At 44.8% G+C, this 25,631-nt stretch overlaps 1 protein-coding gene and 1 long non-coding RNA gene across 2 annotated transcripts in view; one reads left to right on the top strand and one right to left on the bottom strand.

Moving 5' to 3' along the window:
• LOC125122574 (uncharacterized) overlaps window positions 1-10,111 on the bottom strand; it is a 105,493-nt gene extending 95,382 nt beyond the window's left edge. The window contains exon 1 of the long non-coding RNA XR_007133841.1: window positions 9,458-10,111. This is a non-coding gene — a long non-coding RNA (uncharacterized LOC125122574). The remainder of the gene's footprint in view (window positions 1-9,457) is intronic.
• A 91-nt stretch (window positions 10,112-10,202) lies between these two features.
• Window positions 10,203-14,903, top strand: SRSF6 (serine and arginine rich splicing factor 6). The gene is made up of 6 exons (XM_047771067.1): window positions 10,203-10,462; window positions 10,687-10,835; window positions 12,130-12,254; window positions 12,406-12,614; window positions 12,820-12,903; window positions 13,005-14,903. The coding sequence occupies exons 1-6, from the start codon at window positions 10,356-10,358 to the stop codon at window positions 13,366-13,368; spliced, it is 1,038 nt and encodes a 345-aa protein (XP_047627023.1). The 5' UTR covers window positions 10,203-10,355; the 3' UTR covers window positions 13,369-14,903.
• The last annotated feature ends 10,728 nt before the right edge of the window (window positions 14,904-25,631 follow it).

The following is a 25,631-nucleotide window of genomic DNA, read 5'->3' as shown; positions in this document are numbered from 1 at the left end:
GTCAGCAACAGAGACATCCCAGGATTAATGGATGGGGGATCTTATGTGTCTGAAACAAGGTCCTGGAGCAACACCCCACCATGTGCAGCAAAGAACAGGCAGGACATGGTGGCAGTCTTCACTCCCAGGGGTGGGGGTCGGGGGTGAAACTGCAGTTATTGGGGGAATTGAGTCAGGTGGGCTCCTCGGTTACTAGGGAAACTAGCAGAGGGGCAGGCCCCTTTGATAAACTCTCACTAGCTGCGGCCTGGGGCAAGTACATAGGAAGGTCAGTCACATGCATAGGGTGTAGGTGAAGCAGGCACTGGTTTTGAGATGTACAGAGAGCCAGGGGACAGCCATCTTGAGTGACTTGACCATCCATCAGGCAATCTGGTTTCCAGGACATGCTTTAAATCCTTGCTAAAGATAAACTGAAGCACACGAAGAGTTTATTTGAGCAAAAATTAACGTGACTCAGGCAGCAATAAACTAGAAGTAGTTAGGAATGCCCCCTCCCATAGGGTTGTGGAAAAAAACTTATAAAGAAGGTGCAAAAGCAAAGAAAGGCTACAGCCTAAAGCCTTGTTGGCTGTGACTGGTTATCCTTAGGTTTCCATTTTTATCCTGAGGCATTTATATGCTTAGGTTTTAGCCTGTTTACAAAGGCCACCAAAGCTTCAGAGCAACTTCAGCCTCACAGTCTCCTTGTTTAATAGAACACTCTCTTTAGGACACTGGCCTGTAGCTGAAAACAAGGTTCTGGTCAACTATTCAAGTGAGACACTGCAGGAAACAGCGCCCCCTTCAGGCCTGGAGGACCAGTGTTCACTTTGGGGCCAGATGAGTAGAACCCTCAGGTATTGGGGGCGGGGGTGCAGGGCCATGGAAGCAGGGCTTAACCTAGGCTCTCTGGAAACAATACAGATGGTCCAAAGCACTGGATGCTCTTGGTCTTGGGTGTCTTTGGTTTTGTTTTTTTAAATCACTTTTTTTTTGTCCTTCTAGGGCCGCACCCACAGCTTATGGAGTTTCCCAGGCTAGGGGTAGAATCAGAGTTGTAGCCACTTGGCTATGGCACAGCCACAGCCACTCCAGATCCGAGGAGCCTCTGCAACCTACACCACAGCTCACAGCAATGCTGGATCCTTAACCCACTGAGTGAAGCCAGAGATCAAGCCTGCGTCCTTATGGTTACTAGTCAGATGTGTTTCTGCTGAGCCACAACAGGAACTCCCACTTTTTCTTTTTTCTTTTTACCGCCACACCTGAGGCATATGGAAGTTCCCAGGTTAGGGGTCAAGTCAGAGCTGCAGCTGTTGGCCTACACCACAGTCACGGCATCACTGGATCCAAGCCACATCTGTGACCTATACCACAGCTTGTGGCAATGCCAGATCCTTCACCCACTGAGCGAGGCCAGGGATCGAACCCACATCCTCATGGACACTATGTTGGATTCTTAACCTGCTGAGCCACAGTGGGAACTCCTAATCACTTTTATTGATGTATAACTTACAGATAGTCAAGTTCACCCATTTTAAGCATCTGCTTCAACGAGTCTGGGTAGATGCATACTTCGTGCACAAACCACCATGACCATGACATGGAACATTTCCCTCACTCCGTAAAGTTCCTTCCTGCCTCTCTGCAGTCAATCTTCCCCTCCAAACACCAGCCCCCATAACCACTAATCTGTTTCTGTCCCTTTAGTTCTGCCTTTTCTAGGACATCACATAAGTGAACTCACATAGCATGTAGACTGACCGATTGATTGATTTTGCTTTTTAGGGCCACAGCCGCGGCATATGGAAGTTCCCAGGCTAGGGGTCAAACTGGAGCCACAGCTGCTAGCTTACATCACAGCCACAGCAAAGCAGGATCCGAGCCGAATCTGAGGCCTACACCATGGCTCACACCACAGTTAAAGCTGGATCTTTAACCCACTGAGCAAGACCATGGATTGAACCTACCACCCTACGGTTACTAGTTGGATTCGTTTCCCCTACGCCACAACAGAAAATCCCAGCATGCAGATTTTTGAGTCAAGCTCCTTTCACATAGTATAATGCATTCATCCACATTGTTCCTTTTGATTGCTGAGTAGTATTCTATTTTTCTTATTCTTTTTTTTTCTTTCTTTCTTTTTTTTTGTCTTTTTGCCATTTCTTGGGCCGCTTCTGCGGCATATGGAGGTTCCCAGGCTAGGGGTCAAATCGGAGCTGTAGCCACCGGCCTACACCAGAGCCACAGCAACTCGGGATCCGAGCTGCGTCTGCGACCTACACCACAGCTCACGGCAATACCAGATCCTTAACCCACTGAGCAAGGCCAGCGATCAAACCCGCAACCTCATGGTTCTTAGTCAGATTCGTTAACCACTGAGCCACGATGGGAACTCCAGTATTCTATTTTTCGAATTTGCCACCTTCTGTTTATCCATTCACCTGTTGATAGACATCTGGGCTGCTTGCAGTTTGGGGCCATTATAAATAGAACTGCTGTAACCACTCACATACAAGATTCTCCTGGTTTTTGCAAAGATTTTCATTCATTTATTTTAATTATCAACTAATGTATGAATACACTCTTTCTCTTATCAAAATAATACATAAGAAAGGTCAAAAGCAAGACTCCCTTGTACCTTGCACCGGCAATGCTTCTCAGACTTGAACATATACACGAATGTCTCTGGGAATCTTGTTAAAATGCCTGTTATGGTTCAGTAGTTCTGGTGTGGAGCCTAAGATTCTGCATGTCTGCATGTCTAACAGGCTCTCAGGGAAAACTGATAGGAGGGAAGGTCCCAGACCATATCTGAGTGTGAGGGCCCAGGCCAATACTTCCCAAAGCATGGTCACCTGACATCAGCTTTACAATCATGCTGAGGATGTTAAACATGCAGATTCCCAGGCCCTGCATCACACCTACTGATTCCAACTCTGAGGGATAGAGCCCGCATGGCTTTGTGTTGAAATCATGCTCACCAATACCCAAGGATCACTGCCTTGGGACTACGATTTTTAGAGCACCTGGCTGGGTTTATCTTGATCCTGGTGATGTCCCCTGAGCCTAGCACAATGCCTGGACCATGCCAGATGCCTCCGCTAGGAGGTGGGTTCCATGCCCTGGGCACATTCCTGGATGCTCTCTGGCAGGTTCCACTCAGCTTCTCTGCCCATGACATTGAAGGGCCACCACCATGTGACACAGCTTTTGCTGCCAGGCGAAGAGCTGCAGTGATAAGGATGAGCACTGACAAGGCATTCAGCAATAAGCTTCAGCTTAACTCTGTCCAAATAACAGCATGTGGAACTAATGATGGGTAAAATGTCTGCAAGCCACAGCTCGGTGCCAGGTGGAAGAAGAAGTGCCAAGTTCCCTCATGGACCAGCCTCAGGGAACATCTGTGAGGGGACCTGCATTGCCTCTCATGGGACTCTGACAGGCCTGGAGCCCACAGGCTTCACTGAAGTCTGCTGTGGGTTCTGCAGAAATTCTTTTCAGATTGCCTCCCCGGCCTCCTGCTCTTCACCTGACATGCGGATGGATCATCCTCACCTGCTCTTCTGTCTCTGGGCTGCCAGGGCACTGGAGCAGTGATTCTAAGTCCACCTGCCCATAAGCACTGAATTTCCACTGAAGGAGGAGCAGCCTAGCCTCCTTCAATTCACAAGGCAAACACTGTTTGCCAAAGTGGATTATTCCAGGAGCTTCTTGGTTCCACATAGAAGAAGAGGTAGGGCTGAGAGAGGAATCAGACAGCAGCCGCAGCTCTCAACTGGCCCAGAGAACAGGACTTGGCAGCAGCAATGGGCACGTCCAGACAAGCCCAGGGAGGCACCACCTTGCTCTGAGGGCCACACCTGAAGAGGGTCACAAATGAGTCCCAACACATGAGCAGTCAGAGCCAAGATGACAAATGGACTTGAAAGCAGGCCCCAGAAAAGATCGAGGGACAACAGGAGATATTCAGCCCAAAGAGCAGGTGAACAGGGAGAGGGTCTCAGTGCTGTCCCCAAATATCTGAAAGACCTATGTGTGGGAAACAGACACAGCTACTGAACAGCCTCAGGGGCTCGGCCAGGACTAGTGCGAAGACAACTCAAGGCATCAATTATTTCACTTTCTATAAAGAATGCAATCACAGTGTGAGGCATCCAAGAATGGACTTGGCTTCCTGGTTAGGCAGTGAACTCTCCATCAGAGGCGGTGTTCAAGAAAAATCCAGAAAAGTTCTGGGTCAATAAGGGCTTGACAATTAGGTTTGGATTCAAGGACCTTCAAAGACTTTCTACCACTGAACTTCATGAGCATGGATGAAGCAGCAGGTGGAATTTATGTACCACTGTAACAACACTTTATCTACCAACAAAGTGCCCACCAGGTGGCGACAGAGCCATATCTTCCCGGCCATGGAGCAATTAGTGTACATAACAAACATAATTGGAAACAAACTGATTAAAATTGACATTCATGGGCAAAGATTATGAATCAAGTCCTCAGTAGACCTTTCATCCCCGGTATGACCCACAGGGCTCCAGGTCAAGTAAGTTGTAATTTTCTTTTTTCTTTTTTTTTTTTTGTTTGAACTTGCCACCTAAGCCACAGCAGTGACAATGCCAAATCCTAAACCACTACGCCACCAGGGAACTCCAGTTATAATTTTGAGAGAGTTTTTTTAACCTTTTTTTAACATTCCATTGAAGTACAACACACATACCGCAGTGTACAAACCTTAAGCAGAGCTTAATGAATTCTCACAAACAGAGCACACCTGTGTAACCAGCACTCAGCTCAAGAAATAAAATATGACCAGAACCCCAGAAGCCTCTAATCTAGTCACTCCCCAGGCTCCCCAGTCCTGACTTCTAACAGCATAGCCTAGTTTTGCTTGTTTCTCAGTCTTACATATATGGAATCACACAGGATGGATTTCTCTGTCTTGCTAAGACGGTTACATAGCTATGAGAGCCTCTGATGTTGCTCTGTATGGTTGTGGTTCCTTCTTGTTGCTGGGTAGTAGTATGAGGTGTAAATAAACCACAACTGATTTGTCCATTCTCCTGTTGATGGTATCTGAGTGGTTTCCAGTTTGGGGGCTACTACACATCACGCTGCTATGAATTTCTAGCACATTCCCTAAGGAGAGAGTATGTACACCGTTCTGTTGGGTATGGAATTGTTAGGTCATAGGGGTAAACGCTAGCAGCTTTCATCTTTAGTAGACACCACCACTCAGTTTTCCAAAGTGACTGCATTAATTTGCACTCCTTCTGACAATGTAGAATTCCAGTGGCTCCACAGCCATGCCAGCCTTCTTTCTCTGTCTAGGTAAGTTTAGTGGAGGAAATGTAGAGCCTGGAGAGAGCATTTCTGCACACCTCTCAGCCCTCAGAGGGGGGAGTGTCTGGGCAGCATAAGTGGGTGAGAAGGAGCCGGGGGAGGAAGATTCCGTCCCACCAGCATGTCCTGATGAGCCCTTCAGTGCCCTGGTATCTGCTGAATGGAGATGCTCACTTCACTGGCTCTGAACAATTACCAGGGCTGAGAACTGACAGTGAGCCTGGCCCTTTCTTCCATGCTGGGGACATAGCAGGGACGAGAGAGGAAACATCCCTGCTCCAAGGACACTTACACTCCATTAGGGGGTGGAGAGAGAGTAAATAAAAACATGTCATGTGGTGAAAGTTCCATAAAGAAAAATGAAACAGGGTAAGAAAATAGAGTGCAGAGAGGGATGCTGTTTTAAAGCGGGTGACCACAATATCACCTCACACCTGTCATAATGGCTGTGAACAAAAAGTGAGGATGGGGGTGGGGGGGGAGAAACCCTTGTGCACTGGTGATGGGAGTGTAAATTGGTGCAGCCACTGTGGAAAACAATGTGGGTGTTCTCCAAAAAATTAAAAATAGAGCTATTAGGAGGTCCCGTTGTGGCTCAGCAGAAACGAACCTGACTAGTATCCATGAAGATTCAAGTTCAATCCCTGGCCCTGTTCAGTGGGTTAAGGATCCAGCGTTGCCATGAGCTGTGATGTAGGTCACAGATGAGGCTCGGATCTGGCGTTGCTGTGGCTGTGGTGTACACCAGCAGCTGTAACTCCGATTCGGCCCCTAGCCCAGGAACTTCCACATGCTGCAGGTGCAGCCCTAAAAATAAAAAAAAAAAAAATTTTTAAATAAAAATAAAAATAGAGCTATTTTATGATCAAGCAATTTCACTACTGGGTATACAGCATACCCCCCAAAAAACGGAGATACTCTCTCAAAGAGATATCTGTACTCCCATGTTCATAGCAGCATTATTCACACTGCCAAGGCATTGAAACAACTTAAGTGCCCACAATGAAGGAATGGATAGAGGGGAGTTCCCTGGTGGTTTAGTGGTTAGCACTTGGCGCTTTCACCACTTTGGCTGGAGTTGGATCCCTGGTCTGGGAACTGAAATTCCACATCAAGCCACTGAAGTTTAAAAAAAAAAAAAGATGAAGAAAATGTAGAAACTACGATATATACACAAACACAATGAAATGTTATTCAGTCATAAAAAAAGGAGGAAACCCTGCCTCTTGCCACAACATAAGTGGACCTTGAGGGCATCATACTAAGTGAAATAAGTCAGAGGAAGACAAATACCACGTGTTCTCACTTACACACAGAAGCTAAAAATGTTCAACTCATAGAACAAAGTAGAATAGTGGTTGCCAAGGGCTTGGAAGTGGGAGAAATTGGGAGATGTAGGTCAAAAGGCACAAACTCCCAGCTCTAAGATGAATAAGCTCTAGGGAATCTCATATACAGCATTGGGACTATAATTAATTACCAATACTGTATTAACAAATTGAAAGTTGCATAGATCTTAAAAATTATCACCCCCTACACACACCAAAAACGAGTTATTCTACGAGGAGATGGAGCTGTTAACTAACCTTACTGTGATGATCATTTTGCAATATAAACATGTATCAAATTATCACACTGTACATGTGTCATTTACTTTATTTTTTTTGGCCACCTCAAAGTATATGGAGTTCCCGGACCAGGGATCATCAGATCTGATGATAATCTGTGACGTATATCACAGCTGAGGCAACCCTGGATCCTTAACCCATTGCACTAGGCCAGGGGAGGAGCTTGCATCCTGGTGCTGCAGAGACGCCACTGATGCCATTTCGCCACAGTGGGAACTCCATTAAACTTACATGTGTTATATGTCAATACTATCTCAATAAAATAGTATTAGAGAAAATAAAATGAGTGGTTAGAGGTGGGACAAAATAATTTTGAGCAGAAACCATAAGTGAGAGGACAAACCACCGGAAAAGAGAGCTTCAGATACTGGGAGATGGTCAATGCCAAGGCCCTGTGGTAGGTGGGTGGTAGGAGAAGGAGAGGTAAGGAATGCTGGGAGAGGATTAACAGATTAACAGAAACATGATTGGGTAGGACCTGCCCCCACTAATTTTCAAAGACAACCACAAAACCAACTCTTACCCACATATACACTCATATAGGGTTGGGGGTTGGGGGTTTGAGGTGGTTGTTGTTTATAAAAATGAAATCAGGAGTTCCCACCATGGCGCAATGGAAACGAATCCAACTAGGGTCCATGGCACTGCAGGTTCGATCCCTGGCTTCGCTCAGTGGGTTAAGGATCTGGTGTTGCTGTGAGCAGTGGTGTAGCTTGCAGATGGGGCTCGGATCCCGCGTTGCTGTGGCTCTGGCGTAGGCCAGCAGCTACAGCTCCAACTGGACCCCTGACCTGGGAACCTCCATATGCTGCAGATGCAGCCCTCAAGAGACAAAAAACAAACAAACAAACAAAAAAATGAAACCATGCATATACTAAAACTAGCCTTTTTCACTTAACAACATACCACAGGCATCTTTACAACATGGACCAAAGGTAGGCAGACTTTTTCTGTAAAGAACCAGCTGGTAAACACATTAGGCTTTGTGGGCAATCTCTGCTATTCAGTACTGTGGTTGTGGGTTACAGACAATAGGTAAGTAAGTGGTTGTGGCCATGCTCAACCATAAAGGTAGAATTTTATTTATGAAACGTGAGGCAGGCCTGATTCAGCCTGGGGCCATTGTTTGCTACAAGGCATTCCACTCCACCCACTTGAGGTGCCATGTTTTCCCAAAATCCAATTAATATGACAGCCCTAGAATGATACATTTTTCAGGTATAAAATAGAAAAACCTATCAGAATCCAGCTTACATCACTTTGAATCACACAGTACTTGGGAAATACCTTTGGTTTCTGATTAATACATGTAAAAATATCCAATAGCTTGAAAACCACAAGTGTGCCCAGCTCTAGGCTGTACTTTACAATCTGGGCAATTACAGATTTGAAGTTATTAACTCTCTTCTGGGTCAGATTGAGGCTCCTCTCTCTGGCTGAAAGACTCCTGCAGTTGCCTTTCAAAAGTACTGATTTTATCTGCCGTCATGTCTAAAGACACTTCAGACACTGCCACAGAGTCTAAAGAAATGAAATAGATCCCATGCTGCATTCATCATTTCTCCTTTGACTTTTTCTTCCAAAATGTCAACAGAGGTGAGTGAGATTATCAGCAAGAGTCCACAGAATGTGGATGGCCCAACACTCCCTTTAATAATGATATCTGAGAGTACCAAATATTATCATTGCTATTCAAATTTTTTGTTAAAAGTAGCCACTGGGCTCTGGAGAAAGAGGTGAGAGAGCGCCGAGAATGGCATCAGTTGCATTTTTCTTTCTGGACGAATGAACTGCAAGGAGAGAGGAGGTGACACCCCACTCCCCATATGCATCTTTAGTAAGTAGCCCCATTACCTTCCCCAAAGGAATGTTCAGAGTAGCATTTCCTGGTTCACCTCTTGCCAATAGTGAATTTTAACAAACTTTAAAATATTGACAGTTCGAAGGGTGAAAAAAATGTTATCCCATTGTTAATTCTCCTTTCCCTAATTATCACGACCCACTAATCTTTTTTAAAGATCTATCAATACGTTTTATTCATCTAACTTTAAGCTGAGTTATTAACACTCCCCCTCCCCCAGTCGTCACAACTGTCAGACCCCCTGACTTTGCCAAATGTCCCCCGGGGGGCAAAACTGCCACCTTCCAACTAGAAGCTGTAGAGTGCAAGGCTGCCTTGCTCCTCAAGCGCTGGAATATATAGAAATACGTACACAGCCAGTATTATCGCGGCAACGCCCTTTCCCCTCAGCTAGTGTGACACAACGCCCTCGGGTTCTTTTCTCCACCTCTCCAGGCACTCCTTCCCCTTACTTAAGTTCCAGACGACGCCAGGGTCTTCTGCTCTCCACTTAAACTTTACTCCTGTTTTCATCTAATTCGCCAGCTTTAACTGGCAACTCAAGTGGTAAACTCCAAAATGTGCGTTTTTTTGCGATATAGATAATGGGAAGGGATCGCGTTGGGACAACGGACTCTCCACACGGGGGAGAAAATGAGCGTACCTCTGTGGGAAGGTTGCCAGGTCTTGCTCAACTTTCTTGGGCCGGAGGCCTTGGCCCGCCTCCCTTTTCCAGCACCCGCAGCGAGCGGGGGGGTTGCCATGCACACCTCAATCTACAGGTGACTCCAGGTGACGGTGCTCCAAGAAAGACCCCCTGGAAGGACAGGTGGCCGTAGAAGGAGGCGGTGAAGTGAGACCACGAGGGCTAGAAGCCAGCAGTACCGTACGCTCCCGACCGCGTCACCACGACCTCAGAGCGCTAACTTCGGATTCTGTGGAAATAGGTAGCTAACCGTGTGGAGAGCGCACACTAGGCTGAGCGCAAGCTGATCGATCCATAGGGGAAATTTGCAGCCTCGTTCCCAAGAACCAATCAGAAAAAAAAAAAAAAGAACCAATCAGACACCAGGGAGGCCTATAGTGACAACCTCGAGAACCAATGAAAAGAGGGATTTTCCTAGCCGGTCTCCCAAGCGCGAGTCCCGGAGAGAACTCACAGAGGAAGTTTTTTTTAAGGTACAGATTAGAAAACAAGTCCTTGACTGGACGACGGGATACGACGTCTACAAAGATGTGTGGAGAAAGTTCGGTGAGCGAATAGAACCGCACTTCCCTGAAACTTGGAGCGCGGAGGTGCCCGCAAGTCACTCTCGCGCTCCGCGCTTCAGCGCGGGAGGGTACGTGCTGCGCGTTGACGTCACGCGCCGGGCCCCGCCCCTGGCCGCTCGCCCTTATAGCGTAGCCCAGGCGCGCGCGCACCATTGTGTGGCTGGACTCGGCCGCCACTGCGGTGTGAGGCGCGTGTCCGGGCTTTTGCCGTCCCCGCACCCGCACCGCGGCTTCTGCCTTGCGGTTCGTCGTTCGACAGCCAGCCCTCGGGCCCCTCGCCCGCCACGGACATGCCGCGCGTCTACATAGGACGCCTGAGCTACAACGTCCGGGAGAAGGACATCCAGCGCTTTTTCAGCGGCTATGGCCGCCTTCTCGAAATTGACCTTAAAAATGGGTGAGTCGGAGGCTGGGCGCCCGCGTCCGCCCGCAGCGCCTCGGGCCTACGGCGGCAGGGCCCATCGGAGGGAGGAGACGGCCAAGGCCGCGGTGCCGCGTGGCAGGGCCGCCAAAATGGCGGCCGCGCGGGGCCGCGGGAGCGCGCGAGGAGCGGGAGCAGCGCGCGTGCGCGCCCCCGGCCTAACGACGTCCGCCGGTCTCCGGCCCTCGCGCCGCCCTCAGGTACGGCTTCGTGGAGTTCGAGGACTCCCGCGACGCCGACGACGCCGTTTACGAGCTGAACGGCAAGGAGCTCTGCGGCGAGCGCGTGATCGTGGAGCACGCCCGGGGCCCGCGCCGCGATCGCGACGGCTACAGCTACGGAAGCCGCAGTGAGTCCCACCCCCGCGCGCTCCGTGTCCTTGGGACCCCGGGGGCGGGTGCAGGCTTAGGGGGGGCGGGGTGGGGCCTCCCAGCCGGGCAGGCGCGTTGGCCCGGGTCGCTTGACTCGGGTGTCCCCGGGGCCCGCTGCCTTCACGCCTGCCCGGGAAAGCCACGGGATGCCGGAGCGCGGGGATTGGGTGGTGGGTTTTGCCTAGCGGGAGTTTGTGTGTTTGGGGGCGGGGGTTGCTTAGTCGGGAGGGGGTAACGTGTGCTGGGCCCCTGTCAGCACTGTCGTGGGCTCTGCCTACGGAGGAAGCGAGGGTTGGCTGTACTTGTATCTCCCTCGCTTACCTGTCAGTGCATTAGGTAGAAATGTGAATGATTTAGCATGGAGGTTTGGGGACAGGCTGGGGTGGAGGTGGGGTTGGGGGCGGAGGAAGGGGTGGAGTTTAAAGCTTAGGACTTAAAGTTATTAAAATTGGCAGGGGCCAAAGAAAATGCTATTTTGACGTAATGTGGTATTGTACCACAAAGTAGATCTAAATGAGCTTTATGCTATATTTGAACTAGGTGGGGCATGTTATTGGGAGGAGGTGGGGGGATTTTGGTTATGTTAAATGTTTGATGTTGAAATTGTTGCATGTTGAATTCAAACTTTTTAACAAGTCCTTGATGTTTCAATTTGAAAGTGACCAATGGGGCTGAGGCTGTGTCCACTGAGGCTAAGATGACTGCCTTTCCTGATTGGCCTTGGCTTTTCCATACATTGTGTGACCCTTGCCCTATGACCCTTTGGCTGACCTTACCGGAAGCCATGACGACAGCAGCCTTTTGCCATTAGACGCAGGGTGATGGTGAGGATTCCGAGGGTTAGACAAAACTGGTTAATCTGAACTAGGTGACTGTTACCTTGCGTGTTTTGTGGCCAAACCACCACCAAAAACCTCACACTGTGATGTAAGTACTTAGTGTAACTAGTAAACATTTTTGTAAAATGTAGAAATGCATGTAATCAGTTAAGTTTTATATTTTACAATGTTCTGTAAAATAAAACTTAGCGAGGTAAATTGAATAAAGGAGCAGTCACTCTCTAACAGATTGTAGGAGAAGTTTAGTTGGATTTAGTCTATTTGACTTGCCCTTAATTTAATTTATGGCAAATCACAACTGTATCGAAGGTTTAGCAATATAATAGCAAAGTCCTACTCCAGTAAATAAAAGTTAATATGTTTGTACTAACTTTCAAAAACTATGCATCCCTATCATTACAAAACACCTAATTGTTCTCTTCATGTGATAAAGGTGGTGGAGGTGGATACAGCAGTCGGAGAACCTCTGGCAGAGACAAATACGGACCACCTGTACGCACAGAATTCAGGCTTATTGTAGAAAATCTTTCTAGTCGTTGCAGTTGGCAGGATTTAAAGGTAAGTGCTATAACTTGAAATAAAGGTGGTATGACTAATGTTTAAAAGGTAGGCTTTTGTATTGCTCTTTCATTTCTGAGAATCAAATATAGCACATAGATCTTTTTTTCCTTTAGATTTCTGAGTCTGACCGGTCTTACTGCTCTTTTAGGATTTCATGAGGCAAGCAGGTGAAGTAACCTATGCGGATGCTCACAAAGAACGCACAAACGAAGGCGTCATTGAGTTTCGCTCCTACTCTGACATGAAGCGTGCTTTAGATAAGCTGGATGGTACAGAAATCAATGGGAGAAATATCAGACTCATTGAAGATAAACCACGAACAAGCCATAGGCGGTCTTACTCTGGAAGCAGATCAAGGTAACTTGTTGAAGGGTATGGAGGTGGGGGGGAATGGTATTTGACAAAACCAAAAGAAAATTCAAACAGCAGTGTTTCAGTTGCCGCCTAATTGAACTTTAGGCCAGTTACTAGTTTCTTTTGGTACACCGTATTGGAAGTTGTACAAATATTCATGTCGAGATGTCCTGGGATGAAGATTTATCCTATTTCCTGTTACATGTAGGTCACGATCTAGAAGAAGGTCACGAAGTAGGAGTCGTAGGAGTAGCCGCAGTAGATCTCGAAGTATCTCGAAAAGTCGCTCCCGGTAAATGTGTCCTTGAGTGTTTTTCTGAATAACATACTTTGTTTCATAGAGCACTTGTGTGTCCTGGCAAGATATTGAGCAATCTGGCTTTTCTTGTCTAGATCCAGGTCTCGGAGCAAAGGTCGATCACGTTCCCGTTCAAAGGGCAGAAAATCTAGATCAAAGAGCAAGTCTAAGGCCAAGTCTGATCGGGGATCCCGTTCACGCTCTCGAAGCAGATCAAAGGATGAGTATGAGAAATCTCGAAGCAGGTCTCGTTCTCGATCTCGTTCCCCCAAAGAAAATGGAAAAGGTGATGTAAAGTCAAAATCTAGATCAAGGAGCCAGTCTCGTTCCCATTCACCCCTACCTGCTCCACCCTCAAAGGCCCGTTCTGTGTCTCCTCCACCAAAAAGAGCTTCAAGATCCCGTTCTCGATCTCGTTCAAAGTCGAGGTCACGATCCAGATCGAGTTCCAGGGATTAACCCAGAACTTTTGGTTCTTTGCACACTATAACGGAACACTTTTCCTACTTGCTTAGGCAGTTACTCTTCCATGTTTATATTTGGCCTCTTCTGCGAGTGGAATCTCCTGAAAAGAGGGGCACACAAAAATTTGATTTGTGGCCAAATTCGATGAAAAAGATGAGGTTCTAAAGAAATGCCATGAAGTCAAAGATCCTCTCCCTTCTTTGTAGAATTAAGATAACTTTGATTTTATAGCTTTTGAGCTAAAACAACTTTTGTAAAGATTAAGCTCATTTAGATTTTTTTTTTTTTAAGTATTTCAGCAGGATCTGCTGCAGGGGTTTTGTTGTCGTTATGTTTGTTTGCTTTTAAATTAACCGTTTCAAGCTTTGAATACTTAAGGCTTTAGAGGGAGAACCCAATTTTTAATTATGTTGGCTTTTTATAAAGCTTGAGTTATGTAAGATTTCAATAAAAATTTGCTACCAAGATGATTGCCTTATTGAATAGGTCACTCTTAAATTCCTTTAAATATTGATAATTTGCTATTCATGAAAACAGTGTGAATTCTACTTAAGTGTAAAACAAGGCAAGCCTCAGACCAGCAATAAATTATTCAATTTGGATAACATTTTGTGCTGTTGATCAAATTTGCCAAAGTCATTGGCCCCTTTAACAGGTTAAGTTAAAAGATTTTGTAGTTAATCTGTTATACAGTTTTATCTAAATCAATAGATTTTAAATGATGAAACCTTTTTCAAACTTAAATTAGTTGAACTCTTATTAAGAAAGAGTTCCTAATACTTGGGCTCTCGTTTAGTCTGGTAATCCCACTTTCTGGAAGTGGTCATTGTAATTAGTGTTTTGTTGGAGTCTGGTTCCATTGTCTTTAATGTTTGCTACGTAAAAATGGAAGTAACCTTTCTTTGATCAGAGTTAGTGTGTTACTCAAAATGGAAAAGCAAATACTACATTTTCTACTGGAAGATCCTTAATATCTAACAGGCACTTATGAGATCACTTGGTAAATTGGTTGCCAATTAAAGTAAAATTCCACCTAACAATGAGTCCCCTTTGTAGTTAGTGGGATTGTGTGATAATTGGGTAGATCATCCTTACCAACTTGACAGTATGTGGTTGGCTTGGAGAAACTTTAGATGAGTAAGCTCTATATACTTTTTGTACTTTACCGAATTATAATACTGCAGGTTTGTAGGAGTTACTGGGTTACTGTTTATTTGATACATCCATAAACCTAATTAGTTGAAATTGCAGTTTGAGAAGTGAATTACTCTTTGTTCACATTCTTAATTAGTCTGAAATGAAGATGTAGGTTATTTGGCTCAGCTTTGACATCTTCCTAGGAGCTGTCAGTGTATGTAAGGCATCTAGGGCTGGGTAGTGCCTAAGGTGTGATGGGTACCAGTCATTGTGCCACAGATGTGACTAGAAAGCTTCATAATCTAGAGTTGGTTTGTAGGTTCAGATAATCCAGAAGGCAAACCTAATACTGAGAAAAAAAAAAAAAAAGGATTCAGATTATAAGATCTAGACGTCAACACTGTAATTGGGATCATTCTCTCATGTTAAAAGACTGGCTTTAAGAAATTCCTGGGCTTCCCGTTAGGAAATCTTGGAGCCTGATCTTAGAAACATAGTGCCCCAAAAGGTTGATGCTTCTTCCATGATCTTATTTCTGTGAATATTTTTGGTGGGTTTTGTTTTGTTTTTTTAAGATGTTCGTCAGAAATACAGTTTGGGGGTTTTGTTTTTTTCTAATATAAACTTCAAATTTTGAAGGAAGAAACTAGTGTCTATAAGTAGAGTTGTGTTATTTTGCCTATTTGAGAACAAAAATTTTAACTTGAAAAGGCAAACCTCCACTGCCTTTCAAAATATGTTTAAAGATAAGTTACTTAAGAATTGGCTTTGACCAAAGTTCTCTTGTTTTCAGGGAAAGAACAAGCTTTTAAAACCACAGCCTTTTAAAACAAGGGAGGGGGGAATGCTACAACATGAAATTTGGCTTTCTAAACATATGCAGCATTCTTCAACTGGGCTTTCTTATGTTGATACTACATCACATGGTAATAGGCAGATTTGTCTACATTGTTAGCTGCCCTCCAAGTGGGTAATTGTATAGGTAAATGCCTGCACCCATACAAATGTAATAGCAAATCTAGTTCTTATTCCACACCTATGGACCTACAGCATTGGATGTGCTAAACCACTGTAATTCTAACACTGGCCCATTTGAGAATAAAGTTGACTGATAAAATGTTTAGTTCCTTGCTAACTTTTAAGTAAAATCTGAGCCTCTGCAACTTGCCACATGTTCACCTGTGGCTGGATGGAGTATTAAGCTGGTAGAGAGCAAACTAGAAGAGAGTGATTATCTTGATTCCCCCTTTCTTTTCCCTGATAGTTACTGACATACCATAGTGCCTTTATGGCCAGTTTGAGTCCTTCCTGCTCCTGTGACAACGTTCTGCTCTTCCTGTGTTGTTACCATCTTTTTTTCTTGGTGTCTTTTTTTCTCCCACTTTGTTAACCTATTTTATGCTTTATTGCCTCAATAAAATGTTTACTGAGGGAAAGGCTTGTTTTCAGTTTACTGTTTGTTCCCACTTAGTGGCATGTAGGTGGCAAACGGTTACTTGCACTATTTGGCAAGTTTCATTCCTGACTTGAGTATGAGAAGAGCTCTTTTTAGTTCCTTCGTTTAGGATCAACATAGTAAAATGGTGTATCTAGGGCTAATCAACCTGTGTCATCCTTGAAATGGCAGGGATTAACCCCTGGTGGGTTGTGAAGATGAAAGGTTAATACGTGAGAAGCATTTAGAGCAGTACCGTGAAGAGCAGCATCTGCTATTATGAAGGACTAAATAACACTCAAGTCTTTGTGTTACCCTGCTTTAGTTTTCACATAAAATTTACCCATTTTTATCTTTTATCAGTTTGAACACATTCCATGACAATTACTGAGGTGTAAACTATGAGGTTTTAGTCGTCTTTTCCCAAATCCTCAACCTGGTTTCCTTGATGTAACCTTGAAGCACTCTAATATAAACTGGCAGTTTGCAGTTAAGAACCATCGCATTTTTATTTACCTTCTTTTAAAACATTGTTTTCTAACCTCATCTAAGTCTTCATGGTTGTACCCAAAATTTTAATTTCTGGTTTAATTTAAATTACACCTATAATATGTACTTGGTTATAAAGGACCTCTCCAGGAGTTCCCATTGTGGCTCAGTGGCTTAACCTGACAGTGTCCATGAGGTTGCTAGTCCAATCTCTGGCCTCGTTCAAGTGGGTTAAGAAACCAGCATTGCTGTAAGCTGCAATGTATGTTGCAGATGCAGCTGAGATCCAGTGTTGACATGGTTGTGGCATAGGCCAGCAGCTGCAGCTCCAATTCAGCCACTAGCCTGGGGACTTCAATATGCCACAGGTATAGCCATTTTTTTAAAAAAATCCAACTGTGGAGACACAGGTTGGATCCCCAGCCCAGCACTGTAGGTTAAGGATGTGGCGCTGACGGCACCCATGCCTCAAATTCAGTCCCTGGCCTGGGAACTTGAGCATGCCTGTGAGTGCTGCCAAAATATGACCTCCATTTTGCAGCACGTGGAAGTTCCTGGGCCAGGGATCAAACTTATGCCAAAGCAGCAACCCAAGACACCACAGTGATAACACTGGACCCTTAACCTCCTGCACCACAAGGGAACCCCAAGGATCTCTCAGAGTCCTCTTGCTGAAGTAGCTGCTGCTAATACTGTGTCTGCCCAGATTTTCAGTCATTAACGCCTGTGCCTTTCAATAAGCTAGTAAATATCAGGAATTGTGTCCTGCAACTTGCTTTTATTTAAAATAGACTAGCACAAAGATCCTACTTTAAATGATGGACTGGGACGGATTGTATGTATGAGAAAGGTTGCATCAGAGCTGTAGTTCCCAGCCTATGCCACAGCCACGTGGAATCCAGGCCACATCTGCAGCCTGTGTCATAAGCTCATGGCAATGCTGGATCCTTAATACACTGAGTGAGGCCAGGGATCAAAGACGCATCCTCATGATTCTAGTCAGATTCGTTACCGCTGTGCCACAGCAGGGACTTCCTAAAGTGGTTAACTTTACTCTTTGGATAGAAATCGAAGTTCAAAAATCCAAGGTAGATTCAAAAGGGCAATAAGCAGTGAATTCAATTCCTGACCACTTGGAGGAAGCCAGGATTGCTAGTTTATTAGGCATCCTAGAGGTGCAAACCTAGAAAACATACTTCCGAGTAGTTTGGTCATGGTTCATCTGAATTTTACAAAGTCAAGTGATACTAAGTATACCTTACACTAAAGCTCTTATTTGTAGTTGGACTATTTACCATTAACGTGATGTTTGCACTCATCTTTGAGGTCATTACCAAGGAACTTATGGTAAAGCGTCAGACGCTTTGCCCTTGCTCAGTGGGTTAACAATCCGGCATTGCTGTGAGCTGTGGTGTAGGTTGCAGACGCGGCTCGGATCCCGAGTTGCTGTGGCTCTGGCATAGGCCGGTGGCTACAGCTCCGATTCAACCCCTAGCCTGGGAACTTCCACATGCCGCGGGAGCGGCCCAAGAAATAGCAACAACAACAACAAAAGACAAAAAGACAAAAAAAAAAAGTTTATCTCCAGAGACATTCTCATAACTATAATGTCTACATATCAAAACCAGGAAATTAGCTTTGATGTTATCTTGTCTCATTCACAGTCCATATTTATATTTGTCACTTGTCCAATGTCTTTCATTTTTTTCCATTGGCCACAATCCTTTGCAGCATTTTATTGTCAAGGATTTTTAGTCTCCTTTAAACTGGAACAGGCCCAGGGGTTCCCATCGTGGCATAGTGGAAACGAATCTGACTAGAAACCATGAGGCTGTGGGTTCAACCCCTGCCCTCACTCAGTGGGTTAAGGATCTGGTGTTGCTGTGAGCTGTGATGTAGGTCGCAGATCTGGCTCGAACCCTGCATTGCTATGGCTGTGGCATAGGCGGGCAGGTGTAGCTCCAATTCAACCCTTAGCCTGGGAACCTCCATGTGCCTCGGGTGGAGCCCTAAAAAGCAAAATAAATAAAAATATAAATAAATTGGAACAGATACAGAGTTCTGTTATGGCACAGCTGATGAAGGATCTGACATCACCATGATGGCTTGTGTTGCTGCTAGTGTCTCAGGTTCGGTCCCCGGCCCAGGAACTTTGACATGCCCCAGACACAACCAGAAATAAACTGAAACAGGTCCTCAGCCTTTCTTGACCTTGTCATTTTTGAAGAGTAAAGGACTTGTTTTTTTAACATTTCAGTTTGGGTTTGTCTGATGTCTCCTTATGATTGCATTTTTTGCAGAAATATCAAGAATGTGACTCTATCCTTGATGCATCTTATCTAGTGGCACATGGTAATAATAATTTGAATGACTTATAAAGTCGCTTTTTCCCTTCACAATCAATTTGTGGAGGATAAGTAGAGCCTATTAAGTATCCAGTTCCTATCAAACTGTCACCCACTATTAACTTTTTTTTTTTTCCCCTAAGTTCTTTTCATGGGCATTCTACTCTAAGGAAGTGTTTTCTGTAGAGGGTAAACTGGTTTGTTTTTCCTGTGCTAGGGATCAGATCCAAACCAAAGCAAGAGCAATGCTGGATCCTTTAACCCACCGCCCCGGGCGGCCTGGGGGTCCCGCTTGTGTCCTGGCACTGCAGAGACAGCATTTATCCCACTGCACCACAGTGGGAACTCCAGGGGTCAGATCAAAAGAGGTGTTTGGTTTCTAGGAAGAGAAGGAATCATTTTGGAGTTTGAGAAAGTTGCTGAAGGGAGAGCTTTCATGGCAGTTTGTACTCTTACTGCAGAACACAGGTCAGTGGTTTCCCAAGCCAATGGCCAAAACGGGAACTGGAGGCAACTTTTACATAAATAAGAGGAATGTGTAATAGAACGTAAGCCGTGTCCTCAGAGTTGCTGTTGTAGCTCAGTAGTAACAAACCCAACTAGTATCCATGAGAATACGGGTTCAATCCCTGGCCTTGTTCAGTGGGTTAAGGACCCAGCATTGCCATGAACTGTGGTGTAGGTGGGCAGCTGCAGCTCCAGTTTGACCCCTAGCCTGGGAATGTCCATATGCCACATGTGGAGAACCCTAAAAAGCAAAAAAATGATAAAAGTGTCTTCAAGGAGTTCCCATTGTGGCTCAGTGGTTAACTAATCCGACTAGGAACCATGAGGTTGTGGGTTCAACACCTGGCCTCACTCAGCGGGTTAAGGATCCAGCGTTGCCGTGAGCTGTGGTGTAGGTTACCGACGCGGCTTGGATCTGGTGTTGCTGTGACTGTGGCGTAGGCTGGCGGCTGCAGCTCCAATTGGACCCCTAGCCTGGGAACTTCCATATGCTGCAGGTGCAGCCCTAGAAAAGACAAAAGTATCTTCTGATATTGTGGGGAGTAAATGTCTATAATTATCAAAGCACTTGGCACAGTCACTTATTAAATAATAGCTGCCTTTTTTATAAAACTTTCTGTAATTGGAATAGTCAAAAAACCCTAATGTTCTAGCCAGTTGAGAGAAAAGCAAAGTTGAGTTGCTAAATGAAGGGCCCAAATATTAGAGTGTCACTACTCCTTGCCAGTCATTCCTGAATAGCCTTGAGTGTACTATTTTTCTTTTTTTTCCCCCCCTTCTTAGGGCCACATGGGCGGCATATGGAAGTTCCCAGGCTAGGGGATGAATCGGAGCTGCAGCTGCCAGCCTGCACCACAGCCACAAGCAACATCACATCTAAGCCACATCTGCAACCTACACCACAGCTCACAGCAACGCCAGATCCTTAACCTACTGAGCGAGGCCAGGGATCTGAATCTGCATTCTCCCAGAGACCACCTCGGGTCCCCAACCTGCTGAGCCACAACAGGAACTTTTAAATATATTCTATATCTTTACATATATGTATATATGAAATATATTTAATATGTTTGCATTTTCAGGAAAAGTACAAAATGCTGGTCTTGAAAATAGTGTGGTGAGTGTCCTCTGTACTCAGACAACTTTAACAATATATGCCTACACTTATTCTAAATAATTTTGGAGGAAATCCTAGACATTTCTATTGAAGATAGTTCAGTATATACCTCTAAAAAGACTCCTTAAGTCCTGTTCATCTATAGGATCTTCCAGGTGTTGTGTTTTTTTGTTTGTCTTATCCTTGCAGTGTATTTGTTGAAGGTCACTATTGAGTTTCCTAGTTTTGATTTTGCTGATAGCACCCTCATGACATCATTTAGCATATTCTGCCCCCTGTGTTCCCTGTGAATTAATAAACCTAGAGTAGTGGTTCTCGAGGTGTGGCTCCGGGATCAGAATTATCGGCATCATCTGGGAACTTGTTAGAAATGAAATTTTTCGGATTGTAGCTCAGCGGGTTACGAACCTGACTAGTATCCATGAGGATGTGGGTTCCATCCCTGGCCACACTCAGTGTGTTAAGGATCCGGCATTGCCATGAGCTGTGGTGTAGGCCAGCACCTACAGCTCTGATTCAGCCCCTAGCCTGAGAACTTCCATATGCCACTGGTGCAGCCCTACAAAGATGAAAAAAAATTTCTCAATAATACCCACCCCAGACTCTCTGAATCAGAAACTCTGTAGGTGGAGCCCAGCTATAGAGGTTTCATTTTTAATGCTTCCAGGTGAGTCTGGGGCATGCTAAAATTTCAGAGTCGTTATTCTGGAGGCTTTTTATCAGCTTATGATTCAGTTTTTGTTGTTGCCTTGTTTTATCTTTAGTCAGTGGGAGTCAACTCAAGTTACTTCCTGAGGTTTTTTGGTTTTTCCTTTTTTTCCTCTTTTGGCCATCCCAGGACATGTGGAATTCCTGGGCTAGGGATCAAATCCAGGCCACAGTTACGACCTATGCTGCAGCTGTGGCAACACCAGATCCTTAACCCACGGTGCCAGACCAGAGATCAAAATTGCATCCCAACACTCCAGAGACGCAGTAGATCCCGTTGTGCCAGAGCAGGAATTCCCTGAGTTCTTTAAATAATCTTACCAGCTGTTTTGCTTTCTGGCATAAGATTTCCAGGCTCATATTTCTAGTCCCAAACCTGGAATCAAGGCATTTCTCCCAGGAGCCCTGGTTATTTTTGTTTGAAAATGGTATTTAGCAACCACACCTTAGGCCGTGTGGGTGTTCATTGCTAATACTCTGGCCACACAGATCATGTTACATGTTTTCAACAGTATTTTTTTGGTTCTGTCTGCTACAGTATGGAAATAAAAATAAATGGGACTTAAGTAAACAAAAGATGTTGCATAACAAAGGAAATCATAAATAAAAAGCCTACAGACTGGGAGAAAATATTTGCAAATGATGTTACTGACAAGAGATTAATTTGCAAAATATACAAACAATTCATGCAGTTTAATAGCAAAAAAAAAAAAAAAAGTTAAAAAGTGGGCAAGAAGGCCTAAATAGACATTTCTCCAAAGACAACATACATATGGCCCACAAGCACATGAAAAGATGTTCAACATTGCTAATTATTAGAGAAGTGCAAATCAAAACTACAATGAGGTATCACCTTACTTCTGTCGGAGTGGCTATTATCAAAAAGTCTAGGAGTTCCCATCGTGGCTCAGTAGTTAAGGAATCTGACTAGGAACCATGAGGTTGCAGGTTCAATCTCTGGCCTTGCTCAGTGGGTTAAGGATCTGGTGTTGCCATGAGCTGTGGTGTAGGTTGCAGATGAGGCTCGGCTCCGATCCTGCGTTGCTGTGGCTTTGGCGTAGGCCAGTGGCTACAGCTCCAATTAGACCCCTAGCCTGGGAACCTCCATATGCCGGGGGAGCAGCCCTAGAAAAAGCAAAAAGACCAAAAAAAAAAAAGTCTACAAATAATAAATGTTGGAAAGGTGTGGAGGAAAAGGAACCCTCCTGCACCACTGGTGGAAATAGCCACGATGGAAAACAGTATGGAGGCTCCTAAGGAAAATAAAAATAGAATTAGCAGATGATCCAGCAGTCCCACTCCTAGGAATATATCCAGAGAAAACTCAAGTTGAAAATGTGCATGTGTCCCAGTGTTTGTAACAGCATTATTTACAATAGTCAAAATATGTAATCAGCCTGAATGTCTTATCAACAAATGAATGGATAAAGATGTGACATACACATATACACAATGGAACACTACTCAGAGATAGAAAAGAGTGAAATAATGCCATTTGCAGCAACTTGGATGGACCTAGAAATTATCACTAAGTGATTACTACTAAGGGAAGTAAGTCAGAGACAAATATGATATCACTTATACATGGAATCTAAAAAAAATGACACAAATGAACTTATTTACAAAGTAGACTCACAGAGAAAAACTTTGTGAAAGGATTATTTATTTGACCAGCTTCATTATGTGGTAGGCAAAAAAATGCTCCCCTACAGATGTTGCTATCCTAAATCCCAGAATTTATAAGTATGCTATGTTATATGGCAAGGGGAAATTAAGGTTGCAGATAGGCTGAAGTTTACTGATCTGCTGACCTTAAAATAGACTATCCTGGATTTTTGGGGTGGGCCCAATGTAATCACAAAATTTCTTAAAAGATGGAAAATTAAGGCAGAAGAATTATAGTCACAGTGATGTGAAATGACAAATTTGACGACGAGTCATTGCTGACTTTGATGATGAAGGGGCCACAAGCCAAAGAATGTGGATGGCCTCAAGAAACTAGAAAACAAAATGAGTTCTCCCTTAAGCCTCCACAAAAGAAGCCAGCTCTGCTGACACCTTAAGACTCATTGTGGACTTCTGACCTCCAGAACTACAAGATTAAATTGTGTCATTTTAAGCCACTAATTTTGTGGTAATTTGTTCAGCATCAATGAAAAAGCTTGGAGTTGCCGTCGTGGCGCAGTGGTTAATAAATCCCACTAGGAACCATGAGGTTGCGGGTTGGGTCCCTGCCCTTGCTCAGTGGGTTAACGATCCGGCATTGCTGTGAGCTGTGGCGTAGGCCGGCGGCTACAGCTCTGATTAGACCCCTAGCCTGGGAACCTACATATCCCACAGGAGCGGCCCTAGAAAAGGTAAAAAGACAAAAAAAACATAATCAATTGAATCTTCTTTTTTATCTTTTTTTTTGCGGGGGGTGGGGGGGCATGCCCATGGCGTATAGAAGTTCCTGGGCCAGGATTGAACCCGAGCCACAGCAGTGACAAGGCCAGATCCTTAACCTGCTGCACCTCCAAGGAATTCCTGATTCTTTTCTCATCGAGTTCCTCAGCATCATAAAACATGAGTTCTATCAGTAAGTTGAGGACAAGATTCAGATATTTAGCTGAATTTGGGTAAGGAAAAGAGCCCAGGCTCTGGCCCTCACTGAAACAGATTTTTCTAGTGATTGCAAACATAAGCTTCAATTTCCAAAGCCAAATATAAATTTTGTCTCTGATGCTTTGGAAAATATAATGCATGCCTGGGGGGAAGTAGAAAATACTTATATTTGGAAACATGTGCTTCCCCTGCCTTTCCCACCATGGGGCCCCCAGGTAGATAATCTGGGAGTCAGGGATCAGCCTTTACATAGGGGATTCAGTTCCAACTCCCACCAATACTTCATGGACCCAAGATGCCATCTTTCATCATTTGTGCGATGAAACCTAGGTCCCTAGCAGTTGGTTCCTGTGTCTATCCAATAACCACCTCCAGGACAAGAGAGACATTGGGCCACCCCCTGGTTGCTCTGTTCCCTCTTTGTTTCTGGCTCCTCCTGACCTCCCCTTGCAAGTTCAGCCATCCATTTTCTCTCCTTCCTTCCTCCCTTATAGTACTTTATGCTGTTTTCTCAGGTGTTTAGCTTATGTTAGAAAGCATTCCCGGAGTTCCCATTGTGCAGCAGAGACAAATCCAACTAAGAACCATGAGGTTTCAGGTTTGATCCCAGGCCTCGCTCGGTGAGTTAAGGATCGATTGTTGCCATGAGCTGTGGTGTAGGTCGAAGATAAGGCTCGGATCTGGCGTTGTGGCTGTGGTGTAGGCTGGTGGCTGCAGCTCTGATTCGATCCCTATCCTGGGAACCTCCATGTGCTGTGGGTGTGGCCCTGAGAAAAGCAAAAAAAAAAAGGAAAAGAAAGAAAGCATTCCCTGTTAGCAAAATGTGCTGTATCGCTGGAAACAGAGGTGTTTCCCACTTAGAAAAAGGTCACACCCTGGTGATTTTCCTCAAGTACCCGGACTGCCCCAATGGTGAATTAAAATCTCCTGTAGGAACAGAAAGGCGTGGGCTGCTCACAAACACAGTTTTCTCCGTGCTTCTATTCTTCAACCTTTCAAAAAAAATTGGGGATCCACTCTTGGGGTTAACTTGGAGAAGACACTGGGGGCTGTGACTTGAGGGAAGGATTGGACTTGAAAACTTGCTCCTGAGGGCAGACTGGACCAGTGCAACAACTCTGGCTGTATTAGAGGCAGAATCTTCCCCAAATCACATTCACTTGGGAGGAGCAAAGTGTTCAGGCCTACCAAAGCTATCAAGACCACCAAATACTGTTAACAGGCAATAAAAACATCTTAGCAGCTCAAACCCAAATTAGTTGTTTATTCCTGTGTCACGTTAGCCCAGATTCCACTAGACTAAAAAGATGTGTTCCTTACTGAGATGTTTGTGTAGTTTCATCACTTTCTTTTAATCTTCTGAATATATAAAATAAACCTTTGGGAATCTAGAACAAGCGTAGCCTGGGTAGAGATGAGAGAAAAATGAGTGGTTGTTGGTGTGTATTAAAGAGACTTCCATCGTTACGACAACCAGCATCCTCAACTGTTGCAATCCTGTTCCCAGTAATCTGAGTTGTGATTAAAAACTGACACAGCAATAAGGAAGAACACATGTAATGTGTTGGTGTGGCAACCAGAATAAAGTCTGCATAAACTGAAACTTGATCGCAACAATTTGGGGAATTTGCCTACAGTTAACTGGGAACCCTTTTCTCATCTAGACTGAAAGGAACCTGGAGGTTCTACCTTGACTATGACCTTAGGCCGGATAGACCCCAGTATCCTTTTCTGTAAAAGAAGGGATTCAATTACATCATTGGTGTGGGAGTAGGGCATAACTCTGGGCTGTACCAAGAGTTGCCCTGTTTTCATCTGCAGTGGCCGTACATCGTTAATCGGTCAACAACGTTGAGCACCCACTACTGTCCAGCTCTGTGCTAGGTGCCAGGAAAACACAAACAAGTGTGTTTCT

This window comes from Phacochoerus africanus, chromosome 3, assembly GCF_016906955.1.
Source record: "Phacochoerus africanus isolate WHEZ1 chromosome 3, ROS_Pafr_v1, whole genome shotgun sequence".
NCBI classification, from domain to species: Eukaryota; Metazoa; Chordata; class Mammalia; order Artiodactyla; family Suidae; genus Phacochoerus; species Phacochoerus africanus.
This window is presented reverse-complemented; position numbering and strand designations above follow the sequence as displayed.